The following is a 19332-nucleotide window of genomic DNA, read 5'->3' as shown; positions in this document are numbered from 1 at the left end:
AATATTTATCTATTTTGTTTTATTTGTTTTGTTGGCATATGATTAGAATAGTTTCTAATGTTTTTAAAGTTTCTTAGTTATTGGTTATGAATTCATTTTTTCAATTTTTATAATGGTAATTTGATATTCTGTCTTTTAAAAAATCAAGTTAGCTAATGATATATCGATTTTATTGTTTTTTTTTTTTAAAAACTAGTTAATATTTTTGCTTTCAACTTTATTAATCTCTTTGTGAAGATAATTCATTTGTTTAATTGGGGGAGTTAATTTGTTGGTTTTCTAGTGTTTTTAGATAAATTCCCAATTAATCTATCTGTTCTCTTTTTTTCTTTATGTATTCCAAATATTGATTGGTATTGTGTGGGACAGTCACCATTTCCCAAACTAGAATCAGAGACTCTAAAGGTAAAAAGCCAAAAAATGATTTATTACAATCTTGCAAGAAAGGGCAACTCTCAACAGACAAGGTGTCAGTAGAGTAGTACAAAGCACAAACTGCAAAACACAAAATTATATAGATCCTAAACACAGAAGCCCCCACTTTGCCATGGCCTTTTCTCCCATTGTCTGAGGGAGTCCAGGTTTACACAAATCTATCCCAGAACAAAAGAATACTAGTATATAATAAACTCTTTATCCACTAAGTACTTAATTAAGAGGTGAGGGGGAGGGAACAGGAGGGGAAATATTGATCCAAGACAATCAAATAACCCACAGCTTATTAGTTATAGCTCCACTTGTTATTGCAAGTTTCAAGTCATAATTAGAGCATAGAATGACACCACATCCTTAGGGAGAGGTCTTCACTTAGTTTATTTCAAACATTCCCTCCTTTTTATTTATTAACCTTTGAAGACTTCACACACCATTCTTTATATATTTCCTTAACCATCTTCTTCTCAGTCTTTAGTCTCTTTGGACCTGTTTTGTCTTTTTTTTTCCCCTCATGGGTCTCTGTAGTCCATTGTTAATTACTCCATCTTGTCTCCACAGTGTAGTTAGCATATTTAAAGACAGACACAACAATCTTTGAGACAATCTCAATGGGAATTTAGCTTTTCCAGATTGTCTTATTGCCACAAGTTAAGAATTAAACTTTCCCAGACTATCTGGAAGATATTTCTTTAGAAAGGTTTGGAACCTGCTCAGCCACCTGGCTCCCTGACCTTCCCTCTTCATTTTGTACCTTAGCAACCCCCCAGACTACATTTCCCCCATAAAAGATCTGCTTATGATGAAAACTTTTGCTATATTATCTCTTTCTCCCTCACAGTGCCTTCCCTAACTGTGATCAATGTGCCAGACATGGCTTTCTCTCCTCATTTGGCTTCCATATACTTTCCTAACTACTTCATATTTGCCATTCCTAGTGTCTACTATATCTCTTCATTTTGTCTATAACCAATTCCTTCAAATAAGTCTACCTTTTCCCAAAGAAAATGGCTGTTGTGAACTCTTCACATGACTAAACCCCAACTTTTGATGTCCACCATCTTTGGCAACAAACCCTACACCATAGATCACATCAGTGAGGACTAGATCCGGAATGGGAAATAGGCCACTTTTCTGATGTCTCTGACAATTTCCTTAACTGGTTATCCATTTTCATCAATTTTCACACAGTAAAAAATTAATTTTCCATAAATTCTACCTTCAGCCAACAAGTAGTCCAATACCAGTCTTATTGTTTCTCTAGTCTGAATGGCTTGATCTGCTAACAAATCCAGTGTCTTTATTGTCTAGTTAATAATTATTTTAACTATGATTTGGAGTCTAATGAGCCTATTTAACACATGAATTGGAATTCTGAGCCCCCACTCCCATCTGGGGTCATTTATCACTCCAATCATGTGTGCTGCCAGTAATTAGAATAGGTAACTGTTCAAATAAATATGCCTCAGCAATAACAGAAATGTTAAAAAACAAAAAACAAAAACAAAAACAAAAAAACAGACAGACACATAAATCTAGCTACAAATAGATAACTAGGTCAAAGACTCACCTATTTATTTAGGACATAATGACCACATATTTTCAGACAGCAAACTACAAGATCTTATATGCTTGAATTGTGCTAATAATTTCTATTGAACATTTGCCCTGATTATAGAAATTTGCTCTAACAGAAAAAGCAGGGACATTATTATAATAGCATCAAAATTAATCCTTCAGATCTCAGCCTGAGAACACATACATGACAGGATAAAGCATCTTTAGCTAATTGCATGCAATAACAATTCCACTTTATAGCCATTCTCGAGAATAATCAGGTGGGTTTTTATTCAAAGGATTACCTCTGGGAAACTGACTCAAAAAGATCCTACATTAAAAGGTCAATGTTATACTCCCAACTCTTGCCCACATACTAATCTCCACCATAACAATTCAAAATCATTTTTCTGAGTAGCTTGCTGCATATTTCTTTCAGATGGTGCATTACTGACTTGACAATCCATCAGACAGTCATATCTGAATTCAAAACTCCAAATAATATCAGCTACAGACTCAAGAGATTTTTATCTCAAATAACAAGTCTCATTAATTAAAGTTTCAGGTGAATTTAACTCTCAAGGGATACATATTCTATTTAAGTATTCTACAGTCTTACACTGATAACAGTAAGAGATTCATCCTAGAAAGTTCACAGTTTATCTTCATATCCAAGTAGATGGATTTTAAATTCAACATTACACAAATCATTTTATTTTCAGATGCTCAATAATCAATCTATATCAAAACATATTCAAGTAGTAACCATGTTCAAAGGGACAAAAATATAAACCACTGTTCTCAGAATCTTCCTAAACAATGGGAACAGCTTTAAAATGACTAAATACAACTAATTAAAACTCACATAGAATATAGAATATATTGTGCTAATTTCACATTAAAGAACCCTATCAAAATCAACATTAATAATTTCTTCATTTTAAAAATGTTAATTCAACTTCCTCCATTTGAGGAGTCACTATAAACCTTTCTGGAAATATAAATAACAAGTACAACACCAATATTTTTAGAAAATCCTCTAAGGACAATCTCCTCTCCCTCCCACCAAAACATTCCTAATTTCCCTGGTGCAAAGTCAATTTTAGAGGTTATAAATTGTCCTTAACAGTCCATTCTTGAGGTTCCTCTATAGGCAGCCTATAAACTGCCATCTCAGTTATCTATACTGTCTGGTAAGGTCTTGCCCACTCTGCTTCTTCCAGGACTTAGTAAGCACCAACTCTCCTGAAACTGCAAATTCCAAAGGTGTTGTTTGGGCCAGCAATTCTTGCTTCCTAAGGGCTAAAGAAATGACTCTGCCAGTATAATGATTCCTTTAAAACTTATCCTTTGTTTCAAAAGAAGGCTTTTTCTTTTTCCTTCCAAATAAGATAAACTAGTCTCATATGGGGAAAGTCCCAGATCATTTCCGGGGACAATTCTAATTTTTTTAACAAAGCAATTAGGCAAACATTTAATCCAAGGCAATTTAGTCTCTAATGTCAATTTAATAATCCTGTTTCTTAAGAATCTGATTCATTCTTTCCACTTCCCTGATGAGGGCAGATGCCCAAATATATGAAATTACCACTCCATTTTTTTTCTTATAAAATCTTAGAAGTAAAATGTGTTTCTTTATCAGAATCAGTAGTCTCTACCAATCCATACATAGGTACAATTCATTCCAATGTTATTTCATTAACCCCTCTTAAAGCAGGAGAGCCAGGGGAAAGCTGGGATGGCTATCTCACTGGTGTCATTTCATTAAAGCCTAACTTGAATTTGAAGCCAGGCTCTCTTCCTCTGGAGGGACACTTCCTCATTACCTTCTTATTTATCTTTAGACATATTACACACTTTTTAAATACAATTTGTTTTGCAATTACACATTATGCCAAATTTTCTGGCTTTTGCTTCTTTGTTAAAGAGAGAAAGTAAGACAAACCTTAAGATTCAGAATATAGAAAATATCTAAATAACTTTGGAACAAATTTCACAAAATTTATATCACATAACCAGCTGGGCTAACAAAATATTAAAGCACAAGTCATACAATTTTTACAAATTACAATCTAACAAGCAAGTAGCTTACATATACTTCATCCAATTAGGAGATACAAACATGTGACCTCTTTAGGTAAGTTCCCAGAGAACCAAAATTTTCTTTGACTTAAAATCAAATAAAATATAGATTTAAATTTCTAGTAACAATTCTTCACTATCAATGCACACATATTTCTAAAATCTTATACCAGAACAAACAAGTTTGCAATTTTAGCTCACACTGGTTAATAATAATTACCTTATACAATTTCAGAATCAGAATTCCAATTTAAACACACACAGCCCCAAAATTTAAGGTGGCAGAAAACTGCTCTTTCAAGTCCATCTTCCATGCCAGAAATGCTGGGAGGGTCATGTCAAAGATGTTGAGGCACCAGTGCAGACCCCAAAAGAATCAGGGACATCAGCCTAACCAGGAGAGATTTCATAAACCTTTGCAAGGGAGAGAAGCATGGAAAATTCCAGAGAGGCTGTTTTTTTTTCCCTTTGCAATTTTTAGTAAGCCTCAAATTTAAGCCCTTAGAAGGCTTTTAGTCACATAAATTCGACCTACTTAAAAATATAACAGACTAACTCAAGTTAGCTAAGAGATTGTGCCAAGCAACTTAAGTCAAAAACCCCAGAATCTGCTAAAATATTTTAGCAGTTCTATAATTTTAACTATTTCTGTAAACCCAAACTGGACAGTTCTAGGTCCATAGAAATATGTCAGGTTTTTCTTCTTCTTTTTTTTTTTTTTCTTTTTTCTGATATGGCAGTGGCAGTTAAAAACTTCCCCTATCTCAAAACTAGCCGTTCTTCTCAATAGCTAAATATTTGCATAAATCCAATTATGTACAAAATAAACCTTTTAAATCCCAGATTGCCAGATCTTTTCCTTTGTAATTCTGCTGACTGAGAGAAACACAGAAGAACAAAACACAGGCACACACACACACACACACACACACACACACACACACATGCACACACATACAAACACAAATCACTTTTCTAATTCAATAATTTTCCAGTTCTGGGCCCTACCTTGGGATGGAAGGGAGGAGGGAGTTCTGGAGTTCTAGCTATAGGAGCCAGCTGTCTGGGTACTAAAAGCTCTTTTGAATGTACACCCAGAACTTGGGGGATTGATAGTTCCTTGAGGCCAGCCCAAACAAAACAATAGTATTTAATCCCTTTACATTTGGTAATTCATCCCAATTTTTCCTAAAGGGTTATCTTCCCAGGATACTAGATAGGTTTTTAGAGCCAGATACCTTAGATTGTTCCTTTCCCAAGGTTCACAGTATTTTGTCTTCTTTGATGGAGGACTCACCTGATCTTACCAAAGGAAAATAGGAGAATCCTTATGGACTTGAATTGCTTAGAATTTCCCAATAGCAAAGGGAAATGGGAGCCTTAAATTCTTCCAATCCCAATCCCAGTCCCAGTCACCCAGGCAGCTCACCAGTTCTTAGCAGAGGGAATAATCCTTTTACAGACTAACTGCTTTGACTTTATCCCCCCCAACACTAGTTTCTTGCCCCACCTGGATTGTGTACTTACCTCACTGATTTCAAACTTTTCTCAGCTAGTCATCTCCTGAGCTGAATTAATCCTCTATCTTTACTAGACCACTTCCATTTTTGCTTTCTCTGTGTGTCTCTTTTTGAGAATTTACCTGATTGAAGCAGGAGTTCCCAAGCCAAATCCAAGGACCACCAGAGAATTCTCTGGAGAGCGCCTACCCAAAGATTCAGTACAGGAGAGACTTCTCATGAACAGGAAATATCCTGGATGAGTCCCCAAAACTGTGTGGGACAGTGACCCTTACCCAAATTAAAATCAAGGACTCTCAAGGTAAAAAACAAAATAAATAAATAAAAGGATTTATTATGATCTTGTGAGAAAGTGTAACTCCCAACAGACAAGGTGTCAGTAAAGGAATGTAAAGCACTAGCTGCAAACACAGGATTGTACAAACCAAATGCAGAAGCCCCTCCCCCAAGCCTTTTCTCCCATTGGCTGGGAAAGTCCAGGCTTACACTCTAAAGGGGAAATCTATCTCAGAAACACAAAAGAACACTAGTAATTAACAAACTCTTTATCCATTAATATTTAAATACTAATTAAGAGGAGGGGGGATTAGGAGGGGAAGTATTCACTCAAGACAATTGAATGCCTGCAGCTTTGTTTTAGCTATAGTTCAACTTGTTACTGCAAAGTCTGAAGTCACAATTAGGGCATAAATTGAAGCTATCATCCTTATGAGAGGTCTGGTCTCACCATTTATCTCATTCATTTTATTGTCTTACTGTTGTCACTATGTTTAAAATTATTGATTTTTTTCAATGTTCTTTCTTTGACTCACCTATTCTTAAGCATTAAGTTATTTAATTTCCAATTACTTTTATTCTTTTTATTTAAAAATCCTTTATTGAATATAAATTTTATTGCATTGTGGTCCATAAAGATGCATTTAATATGTTCTTATTCTTTTTTTCATTTGTTGGAGATGTTTATTCACTAGTTCAGTCAGTTTTTGTGAAAATGTCATTCACAACTAAAAACTTCTAATTCAATAATATTCAGAAGTTATCAAATATAACTTTTCTAAGTTATATTCAGATCTCAATTTTTTTTTGTTAGATTTATCTGTATCTGAGAGAGGTTAGTTGAGTTCCCCTTCTATTAGAACTTTTATAAGGACCCTAATGCAATATGTCTATTTCTCCCTTTAACTATTTTAAGTTTTCTTTTAAGAATTTAGATGCTAATAAATGCCATATAGTACATATATTTTTATCACAGATATTACCAATTTATTGTCTGATACTTTCTACATATATCTTTCTTCTTTAATTTAATGAGGTCTATTTTTGCTTTTGCTCTGCATGAGATCATGATTGCTACCTATACTGAAGCATAATAGATTTGCCTCCAATTATAAGTGTGTATATTCTCCCTTTTGACCATTTAAGAGGAGAAGGAAGTGCAAGTATTGACTACTCCACTTCTTCCTCCTTATTGTATTTACTTCTACTTGTCCAATTTAGCAAAAGGATGGGGCAATCTCAAAGTGGTAAGGCATCCCTGCTTGTAGTCAGATTACTTCTAAATTGTGCTGCTTAGTTTATGATCTTGAGAATTCTTGAGCTATATGTTGAAACTACAAAATACAGCTGGGCCAGTAAAAGCTGTTTTCTCTTTATCTTCTGCCATGAGGATCTGATAGTGTCTATTTTGCAAATCTAACCCTGAAAACTATTGCCTGGCAAATAATATAGGGTTGCTTAGATTTGTGGACTGGTCTTTTGCTTCAGTTTAGTTCCCTTTAAAACTCTGTAGTCTGCCTACATTTTTATTTTCAAGTTTTCTCTAATACTAGTCTGAGCAACATGATGCCATTGACTAACAATTTTTCAAGTAGTGTTCAGCTCTTCCATTCTTTTCTTTTCTTTTCCCTTTTTTTCCCTTCCATTTCTGATGGTGCAATTTACAAAATCTTTATAAGCCTTTATAAATACCCTAATACAATATGGTGAAAAGCACATATTTGAAAATAGAAGTTAGGATTCTTTTGTAATGGAATCCAATGTAAGTTTTTTCAGTAAAAATGAGGGTAAATCAAGGATGCCTTTTTCCTAATATTACTTGATATAGTTTTACAAATAATAGTTATGATGATTAGAATAAAATATCAAGAATAAAAAAAATATAGAAGATAACAGAAGTATAACTATTTGCAGATAATATTATATTGTACAAAGAAAATCCATAGAATTAGTAAAGAAACTGAGATATCACAAGTGAATAAGCTACAAAATAAAATCATTAAAAATCATTATCATTGCTATACAATATTAATACAAGTCAGGAAGAAAAAATAATCAGAGAAATACCATTTGAAATAACTATGTAATATATCTGGAATTTGACCTACCCAGGCACACAGATTTATGTAAATACAACATAAAGCCTTCTTAACAGAAAAAAAAAAAAAAAAAAAAGGTTGTATAAACAATTAAGGAAATATTCACTGTTTATAGTTGTATCATTCAAACATAATTATACATGAAGCCTATTCAATATTATTTCATATTTCATATACTCTGTTGTTCATATAAGTATACCAGATTGCCCTGGCAGGCATAAGACATCCTAGATACTCTCCTTTACTGTGGAACTGAGTTTGGAGTTTAGGCTAATAAATAGGAAAATAGTATCTTCCTTCCCAATCTGCTTATCAGTATGTGGAATTTATGTAGTACTTGAACATTTACAAATCACTTTAAAATGATGATATAAAGTAGCTGATACAAACATTTTTCCCTTCCAATTTTGCAGATGAAAAGACAAATTTAAGTATATAATATGCCTTTTTCAAGGTCATACCACTAGGGATATAAATCCAAGATTTTAATTCCCAAGTCTAGTCTTTTTTTCCATTTATACCATGCCAGGCAATACTGTATACAGTATTGTATATTGTGTAACTAAATAATTAAAGCTTGTTATGGCAGGACATAGTAACAAAATTGATACAACCAAACTAAGATAATATAGTATTAAATGTATGATATCAATTTTTAAACTCAGAATGAATATTTTCCCCATATTAGCTAGCAAGCAAGTTCTTGCTCATAAAATAGTCGCCAACAAGGAAGCAGAAGTGCCACAACCCAAGAAAAAAGCTGCTGCAGGAGTTCAAAAAGCTAATAAGGCACGATCTACTGGTACAAGTGAAAGTGGTCAACCTCTTCTTGATGATGATACTATTAGCTTTCCATATGTAGAGGAAAACTCTCAAGTTTCCCAACAGGTAAGATATTTACAATAAAAAGAAATATCTGCCAGATAATAGTTTAAAACAACTATTTTATTTTCTTCAAGATAGTCTTGATTTTTTTTTAAAAAGGACTTGTTAAAAATTATAATATTCTCTATTTTAAAAAACAGAGCAACATTTTTAACTAGTTTGTGTTTCATGTAGTAGGAATAAGGTCCTATCTCATTATCATATGGAATAATGATTTTGTTGATTGAAATAAGGGGAAAAAAGGATTATGATTCCTCATCTATAAAATGAAATGATTGAATTAAAATTTAAATTAATTAAATTCAATTTTTGCCTTTCAAGATTCTAATTCTGAATCCTAGATACTGTGATCTCAGCATTCATTCTTTGTATACTCTAATCATTTTGTCTTTACACTGAAGGAATGGTATTGAGTTATCAATTTAAGGACAAATTATTTTTGCATTTGACATACTGTATATTCATGTTGCTTCTTTATTAAATATTGCATTTTATTACAGAATTATAAATATGTCATACAAGCCACAGTATTGTCTAACAGTTGGCCCCTTACAGAAAACCAGTCAGCATTTGTTCAGACACTTAAAGATTTGGAGAAAAATGATCTCAGAGGTATGTTACCCTAAATTCTTGCATTTATGTGCATATTATATTTGTGCATTTTATCTCATAATTTAATGTTATTTCAAACATTATTTTTTGTAAATATTGTATGCGTTCTCTGGTTTTCCTCATTTTTTTTTTTTTTTTTGGATTCTTAAAAGCGTCAACATTTTAAAAAATTGACTTTCTGAACCAAAAATATGTGGAACAGATAAAAACTAAACTTCACCTAGTCAGACAAGCATAATTTATTATATTCTATTAGATTAGCTTTCTTTTTAAATTAAAGCTTTTTATTTACAAAACATATGCATGGGTAATTTTTCAACATTGACCCTTGCAAAGCCTTCTGTTCCAATTATCGCCTCCGTTCCCCCACCCCCTCCCATAGATGGCAAGTAGTCCAATACATGTTAAATGTGTTAAAATATATGTTAAATTTTATATATATATATATATATATATATATATATATATATATATATATATATATATATATATATATATATATATATATATATATATATACATATTTGTACAGTTGTCTGGATGCACAAGAAAAATCGGATCAATAAGAAAAAAAAACTGGGAAAGAAAACAAAACGCAAGAGAACAACAGAAAGAGTCAATATGCTATGTGTGGTCCACACTCAGCTCCCATAGTCCTCTCTTTGGGTGTAGATGGCTCTCTTTATCACTAAACAATTGGAATTGGTTTGAATCATCTCATTGTTGAAGAGAACAACATCCATCAGTATTGATCATTGTATATAGACTAACTTTCAAGTAACTTAAGGAAACCATATTTTCACAAAATTCAATTTATGAAACTTTATTTGCAAAATATCTTTGTATGATTTTAGTAACAATATTTTAACATTTCAGCAGGTGGAGATATTGCTACATAAAAAAGACTTTTGGATATATAGCATATTTCATATTGTAGAGCAAGAAATATTAGGTTTTATTGTTCAAAAATTAAATGCAGACAACAATAATGTTCAAAACTTAAGCAAAAAATAGATTGATTTCACATTTGGAAGGATGTAGTTTTCAAAAGCAAGCTCTAGTATTTATATCTCAGAAACTTTACAAATAAAATGTTATGTATAAGTAAGTTTAGTTTGGCATTTTATTAGTGATCTATTTACATAGAAATAAGGAATGGTCATGAGGGAATAGTTTTTTATATTGTTTTTAGGAGTCTTTAAAAGATTTTATTTTTGCCCAAGGGACTCCATCATCCCAAAGTTCTGCCATAATATGACAGGAGACAAAGGCATCATTTCTAAATGTCACAGCAAAGATGAAGACTATGAATTCCAAACATTTATTTTTTAATAATTCTGATCATATTTATTTAATACCAAAAAATCACATTTCACCCATAAAACGTTACAGTTTCTACATGAGAGAAATTAGTATCTCACACACTAAGCAAAGTCTTTTCAGCTGTCAATATAGCTGTAGCTACAACAACTACTTCATGGATTTCCTTCTCCTGTGAAAAGCCCATGGCAAATAATATAGGGTTGCTTAGATTTGTGGATTGGTCTTTTGCTTCAGTTTAGTTCCCTTTAAAACTCTGTAGTCTGCCTACATTTATTTTTATTTTCAAGTTTTCTCTAATACTAGTCTGAGCAACATGATGCCATTGACTAACAATTTTTCAAGTAATGTTCAGCTCCAAGTTATCACTAACCATTAGGCTGTTATTTCACAGCCAGTGATCTTTTGAGCTCAGCAACCTGGTTATATAAAGTAAACTAAGGCAAGATAGACTAATAGAAGAAATACATTATTCCTAACTACATCATTCTCAAGTCCAGGTAGCCTTGGGGCTCTTCCTAAGGTCTGCCCCACATCACAATGATCACTACTGGAGAAACTCCCCAGAGGGAGTCTGGATGGTAGAGAGACGAAGAGGAAGCATTTCCAAAGAGATTACCTCGCCTATAGTACATCAGTTGCACTGAAGATTTAATAAAATTTTATTGTTTATAATAAATTTATGTATGTATACTTATGGCAGTAAATGATAAAAATAGATTAGTAATATACAATATTTATGCACTTATGACTTAGTAACTTTCTTTTTTTCTTTATGCATTTTTTTGGGATTTTTCACAACATGCTGTAGATTTCCAAAAAGTCCTATTTAGTAATCAATTGCCAACCCCAAATAACCAAAATTACAATGTGAAAAACCCAGGAATGCCAGAAGATGACTATAGATGGGCCAGGTAGTAAAGAAAAACTAGCTGGTAGTAAAACATGATTATGGATTTTGAAGTAGAAAAGCTTTCCAACAATAAAGGCTTATCATTAGGATGATGGAATGCTAGAACATAAAGGCCATGCTTGCTTAGGCATTTTAAAGAAGCTGATTGATAGTTAAAAAAAAAAAAAAAAAAAAAAAAAAAAAAAAAAAAACTTGATGAAAATTTTATTCCTAAAGGAGATCATACTAAGATTGTCTTTTTCCTGAATGCAGAATTTATTAGGTAGGATTCCTGAGATAATGCCTATATATATAGCTCTCATAGATTTTAAAAAAGAGAAGCGTATATAATGTGAGGCCTATAGTGAAACACACACACACACACACACACACACACACACAATTGTAAAGGACTCTGGGGGAATTGTTTCCTAGTACTATAGTTTTTTTCCTTTTTCTAGACACTTTTCTTAATCAGTTTAGCATATCATTATAGCATTGTCTTTTTTGATTGCTGTCATAACTCAGTCACAATAATGACTCACGTTGAATGTGCAAAATACTAAAACCTTCACATCTTTACTATGAGAAAGCTTTTCTAGCAAAAATTTTAAAAATCTTGTACATCTAAAGTTTTAGAACTCAAATACTAAACTTTACATTTGTCCTCATTGAATTTCATTTATTCCATTTAGTCCATTATTTCAGTGTATCTTTTTTGGCTCCTGACTCTTATCTAACATATTTGAGATCCTTCTCAGCTTTGTGTAATTGCATATTTGATAAGCATGTCCTCTAGCTTAAAAGATTAAAATGTGAAACAGTACAGGGTATGACAATGTGATGCATATTCCATTATGAATCTCTTTACATGTGAATACAGAAATCTTAATAATTATTCTTTGGGTCTAATCTGTCAGTCAGTTCAGTCCACCCACCAGAACACTGGCTCTTCTAGGCACATGTCCCTATTATTTGTTTATCTTTGTGTTGTAGATATGCTCAGATGTGGATCTTTTAACATCTCTTGATTAAAATAGGACCTTAGTCTTTGAGACCTAAGTTCCCTGGACAAGTTTTGATTGCTCTTTTTTCTTGTTTCCTCATGCATCTTTAAGGAGGGCATTTATCTTCACAAAGTCACAGCATAGCCCACTGAGTTCATATAGCTTAAGAGTGACTCCATTCATGAAATGGAACTAGTACTAGCTCTGTGTCTCTCCATTGAAAAGAAATAAGGTTTTGTTTAGAAATATATGCAGAAGAAAATTGAGACCAAAAAGAGAGGATTCTCTATGGTAGAGGAAACCAGAAGTTCCAGAAGTGAGCAAGATTCAACAGGAAACCTTCTAAATAAAAGACAAAGCATCAGTGCACACATACAGATGTTGGGATGTACAAGGATTTAGAAAAAAATCATCATAATACATGGAACCTCTACAGGATACCATGCTGTACCTAGGGACTCATGCTTACAGAATGGTTCTGGAGACAGTATAGTGGATAGAATGCTGAACCTATTAGGAGTCAGGAAGTCCTGAGTTCAAATCCAGCCTCAGACAAGAATAAATCACTGGACTTCTGTTTGCCTCAATTACCTCATCTGTAAAATAGGGATGGATATAATAGCTATCCTCCAACGTGTTGTGAAGATAATTGAATATAATATTAATAAGACATTTTGCAAACCTTTAAGTGCTATATTAATTTTAGCTATTATTAGCGTGAATTTACATAAAAGAATAAGGAGTTTGAATTGAGCCACCATATGAGGCAGAAAGAGTGTGAAGAGGAAAGGATTAAGAATATCAGCGAGAGAAAATGGAAGAGAAGATTGACACACTTTCTTCATATCTATAGAAAACTCCCAGGCCACACCATTACAAGACCATGAAGAAGAAACAGCATAGCAAGGAACTATTCATACCAGGGAGTAAGTTGGATTTATCTGTCCCTTCCCTGATAATTACGTGCCACAGATAGTGATGATATCAGCTAGTATAGCACTTTTAAGTGTTTGTCTCTAGAAAAATGGGAGGAGAGCTTTTCTTTTTAAGTTTGTTCTATATCTTTTTTCTAGCTAAATATGTCCTTGTTTTAATATATAGAAGAGAAGTAAAGTTCTTTAAGGAAATAAAATTCAAATTCTTATTATTCAAGGGGAAACTTAAGTGGGGTCCAAATGAGCTAAATTCTTATCTTCCTAAAAGCAGTGCTAGATGGGATCACGAGTCATGGGCTTTTTATGTGAGGCTTCTAAAATAAACTTAGTCCTTCTTGTCAGTTCCAATTGATAAAAATGCTTATGTCTAACCCATCAAGTAGCATCACTGACATTACAGGAAGACATCTGTGGTCCTGCATCTAAGGTTTGAGTTGCTTCTCTACCTGCATTCCCTACATAGACCATACAAAACTATTTAACGTTTCAGGGATCCATGTCAACTCATAGAACTTTCTGTTCTGTTCTGTTTTGTCTATTTGTATCTTTACCTCTTTGATTTCTTAGAACTTAACCAAGAGTTATTTGAGCTATTCTGAAACAATTCAATTCTATTTAAGCAGATTGGGAGCATCCTCTATTTTTTTCCTTATGAGTTGTTTTCTAAATGGCTGAGAAGTGCCGCTTGTTTTGCCTTTTTTGTTTTTGTTTCCCCTTGCAGAACAACCTAAAATAGTAATCAAGAAGAAAAAAGGAAGCCCTGTTCCAGATCTTGGTATGTCTGTTATAGGCCCATCTTCAGAACTAATTTTTTTTCTTTCTCATGTTTTTCTTTTTAGGAAAAAGATAGTGTAGCACTGAAGAAGTCTATTTCTATAATCTTGTTCATTACTGAGCATTAAAATTTAAATGCTTAGGATCATTTAATGTTCTATAAGTGCCCGATGAACATCAAAAGAAGAAGGGTGGTGGTAAGGGGAGCATGTAATTTATACTGGGAAGGAAACATTACCAGAACTTAATTCTAGATTGTTTTCCCAAAATTACTGAACCAATTCATAGTTTCAACAACATTTTAACCTATCTGTCTTCTTATGTGTTTTGTTTCTAAAACACAGTGTGATTTTTTCATGTCTTCTTTAAGGTCAAAAATGATCATTATACATTGTTCCCTTTTGTGTTATTGTTCTTTTCTTTATTTTGTAATAGTCATTTTTTGTGTGTGTGTCTGCTTACTTTACTTAGAATCAGTTCATATAGATCTTTCCCAGTTTATCTGAATTCTTCAAATTCATTTTTTCTTGTGGCATACTAATATTTTATTGCATTCATTAATAGCACAGTTTTTTATCCATCCTTCAGTTGATGAGCATCCACTTTGTTTTCACTTCTTTGCTATCCCCACAACATGCAAACACAAAACTACTGTTATAGAGTGAATATACATGCACAAAACTATTGTTACAAACATACGTGCACATAATTGTAAAAATTGGATCTTTCTATTTTATCTATAATAATGCCAAGGAATCAATTTCTGGATCAAAGTATATGAACATGGTCATTTCCCCCCTCAAAATTACAAATTTCTTTCTAGAATTATTAAATTAATTAGCCTTCACCAACAAATATATTCATGTCCAAATCTTCACATCTTCCCTCTAATGTAAAATATTTTTTGTCATTTTTGCCAATTTGCTTGGAATGAAGTGAAATTTCAGATTTGTTATGATTTTAGCTTTTCTTAGAAGTGATTTGGAAGAATATTTTATATAGCTTTTAATTAGTTATAAGTCTTGTTTTGGGATATATTTGTTCATATACTTTAATCATTTATCTATTGGAAAATGGATATTCTTTTTCTAAAATGGATGCTTATATTTAATTTTTTACAGCACCATCCTTCCTCTGTTCCCTTCTCAGAGATATCTTTAATCAAAAAAAAAAATTTAAGGGGAAAAATAGTTTGGCAAAATACACACACACACACACACACACACACACACACACACACACACACACAGTCTTTCCTATCTGCAAAAGAAATATTCATTTTTTCTCCAACTCATCTTTAGGGCCAAAATTGATCATTATAATTTCACAGTGTTTATTTAGTTTTAACTTTTGTCATTGTTCTTTCTATTTATCTTGTATTTGTACTTATTGTTTTGGTGATTAATTATTTCATTTTATATCAGTTCATGTGCCTTTTCATACTTCTCTGTAATCTTCATATTCATAATTTCTTATTAATCAGTAGCATTCAATTATATTAATATACCTCAACTTATTTAGCTTAGAAGGGGTTCTTTATGTATGTATGTATTTGTCAATGTTAATACCTTATTTATTTTAGATATTAGAAATATTTGATGCAAAATTTTTCTTAATTGACAGTTTTCCTTCTTAGCATAGATGCATTGAATTTGTTTTTTCAAAACTTTTCAATCCCAATCATATATAACTTTATAGCACATTCAGAAAAACATGAAGAATTAATTTCCATGGGATTTACAGATGTCCATGGGTCTACCGATGGGCAAAAAACCACATCTACTGTAAAAACAACTCGAAAAGGTAAAGATAAAGGAGCTGACAAGGCAGAAAAAGAGAAGGCAGCTAAAGAAAAAGTGGCACCTAAAGTTGAACCTCAGGTAAGAATGACATTCTTCATCTAAATAATTTTATGAAATGTGAATTTTGACAATGCTTGACTTCTCATAGGCAAGAATTCTGGTATCACATATGTAAGTCTCCTATAGCTATCATAATTCCAATTTTCAAAATAGAGAAACTAAATTGTACATGCACATGTGGGTAAATATTTAAGAAATGATTCATAATTTGGTAGTTTATTTTTTAATCAAAAAGAAATCTTTTAAATTTAATTATATGCAATTTGATCAATAAAACATCCCATGAAGGGTCCATTTTTATTGAGGATCTAGTATTTTTAATTCTGACTACATCAAACTGGAATGGCCATAAGCAAAACTGATTTGAAGGCAGTTTTTCTTTCACATTGGCTCTTCCATTCATAATTCTGACCTACCTTCACTATCCTAGTGCTCTTGTGTTACTTCTCAGTGGCTCATAGTATGCAGAAACACTTTGCTGGAAGATGAGAAGTACATGTACATGTGCATATACAATTATTTATGTGCTCTTTTATTTTTAGAAAAGATTACCCAGTTATATTCATATAATTCTTAAATCTTGGTAAGATATTCTGCAGTAATTTTGAATGAATTTTTTCGATATCTCATCCTGATTTTTAGATAACATGCAAAAGTTTGATGATTTATATAAGTTCATTTCTTATCCTACTACTTTTTAAGTTATCCTTTTGATTAATCTTAGGTGAATCCTATGTTTTTTCAGCAAATTGTATCATTTGCAAAATGCAATAATTTTATTTCTTTGTAGTCATTCCCTTAAATTTTCTATTTCTCATTTTATTTCTGTAACTAGTATTTCTATAAATATATCAAATAATAGTGGTGATAATAGAAATGCTTGTTTTATCCTTGATATTACTGGAAAGACCTTTACCATTTCTTCATTATGATAATGCCTGTTTTTGGTTTTACAAGGAGGTTTTTTACCACATTGAGGAAAAGTCTATTTACCATTTTAATGTTTTAAATATAATTTTGATGTTATATTTTGTCAAAAAGCATTTTCTGTACTGATATAGGCATATGATTTTTATTACATTTGGTTTTATAATTTTAATAATGGATTAAGTCTGCATTTCTGGACATAGAGTATAATATTGTAAATTTGTTGTTGGAGCCTCTTTGCTAATATTCTGCCCAATATTTTTGCATTTGAGATATTGTTTTATTGTTTTTCCTTTGTTTTATTTCATATTGACTTAGGTAATGCCACAATCATTACAATATTGTCCCCAGGATAAAGTGGAATCATTCCCAGTAAGATCAGGAGTGAAACAAGATTGCACACTATCACCATTATTATTCAATATTGTATTAGAAATGCTAACTTCTGCAATAAGAATTGAGAAAGAGATTGAAGGAATTAGAGTAGGTAATGAAGAAATCAAATTATCACTCTTTGCAGATGAAATTATGGTATACTTAGAGAACCCCAGAGATTCTACTAAAAAGCTGTTAGAAATAACCCACATCTTTAGCAAAATTGCAGTATACAAAATAAACCCATGTCAATCGTCAGCATCATTCTTATATATCTCTAACAAAATCCAACAGTTAGAGATACTAAGAGAAATTCCAGTTAAAGTAACTACCAATAGCATAAACTATTTGGGAATCTTTCTTCCAAGGGAAAGTCAGGAACTATATGAGCAAAACTACAAAACACTTTCCACAAAAATAAAGTCAGATCTAACCAATTGGAAAAATATTAAGTGCTTTTGGATAGGTTGAGTGAATATAATAAAGATGACAATGCTACCTAAACTAATCTATTTATTTAGTGCTATACCAATCAGACTCCCAAGAAACTCTTTTATTGACCTACAAAAAAGAACAATAAAATTCATCTGGAAGACAAAAGGTCAAGAATTTCAAGGGAACTAATGAAAAAAAAAATCAAGTGAAGGTGGCCTAGCTGAACCAGATCTAAAACTATATTACAAAGCAGTGGTCACCAAAACCATTTGGTATTGGCTAAGAAATAGACTTGTTGATCAGTGAAATAGGTTAAGCTCACAGGATAAAATAGTCAATAACTTTAATAATCTAGTGTTTGGCAAATCCAAAGACCCCAGCTTTTGGGATAAGAATTCACTGTTTGACAAAAACTGCTGGGAAAATTAAAAATTAGTATAGCAGAAATTAGGCATTGACCCACACTTAACACTGTACACCAAGATAAAGTCAAAATGGGTTCATGACCTAGGCATAAAGAACGAGATCATAAATAAATTAGAGGGACATAGGATAGTTCACCTCTCAGACCTGTGGAGGAGGAAGGAATTTGTGATGAAAGAAGAACTAGAGGTTCTTGTTTTGTTTTTGTTGATCACAAAATAGAAAAATTTGATTATATCAAACTAAAAAGCTTTGTACAAACAAAATTAATGCAGACAAGATTAGAAGGGAAACAAACTGGGAAAACATTTTTACAGTCAAAAGCTGTATAAGCCTTTGATAAAGATATATAAATATATAGAGAATTCACTCACATTTATAAGAAATAAAGTCATTCTCTAATTGACAAATGGTCAAAGGATATGAACAGACAATTTTCAAATGAAGAAATTGAAACCATTTCTAGCCATATGAAAAAATACTCCAAATCACTATTGATCAGAGAAATTGGTATTAAGACAACTCTGAGATATCACTACAGACCTCTCAGATTTGCTAAGATGACAGGAAAAGGTAATGACAAATGTTGGAGGGGATATGGGAAAACTGGGACACTGATACATTGTTGGTGTAATTGTGAATGCATCTCACTATTCTGGAGAGCAATGTGGAAATATGCTCATAAGATTATTAAACTGTGTATACCCTTTGATCCAGCAATGTTATTACTCAGCATCTATCCCAAAGAGATATTAAATAAGGGAAAGGGACCTGTATGCGCAAAAATGTTTGTGGCAGCCCTTTTTGTAGTGGCTAGAAACTGGAAATTGAATGGAAGTCCATCAATTGGAGAATGCCTGAATAAATTGTGGTATATGAATGTTATGGAATATTATTTTTCTGTAAGAAATGACCAGAA

The 19332-nt window shown here is 32.3% G+C and overlaps 1 protein-coding gene across 1 annotated transcript in view; it reads left to right on the top strand.

Annotated features, from left to right (window-relative positions):
• ADGB (androglobin) overlaps window positions 1–19332 on the top strand; it is a 259554-nt gene that overhangs the window by 226185 nt on the left and 14037 nt on the right. Inside the window, exons 27-31 of the mRNA XM_074264682.1 lie at window positions 370–405; window positions 8655–8854; window positions 9352–9463; window positions 14339–14392; window positions 16090–16271. Coding sequence (XP_074120783.1) covers window positions 370–405; window positions 8655–8854; window positions 9352–9463; window positions 14339–14392; window positions 16090–16271 — 584 coding nt within the window. The remainder of the gene's footprint in view (window positions 1–369; window positions 406–8654; window positions 8855–9351; window positions 9464–14338; window positions 14393–16089; window positions 16272–19332) is intronic.

This window comes from Sminthopsis crassicaudata, chromosome 4, assembly GCF_048593235.1.
Source record: "Sminthopsis crassicaudata isolate SCR6 chromosome 4, ASM4859323v1, whole genome shotgun sequence".
Taxonomy (NCBI): Eukaryota; Metazoa; Chordata; class Mammalia; order Dasyuromorphia; family Dasyuridae; genus Sminthopsis; species Sminthopsis crassicaudata.
The sequence above is the reverse complement of the archived record's forward strand: the minus strand, read 5'-3'. Positions and strand labels throughout refer to the sequence as shown.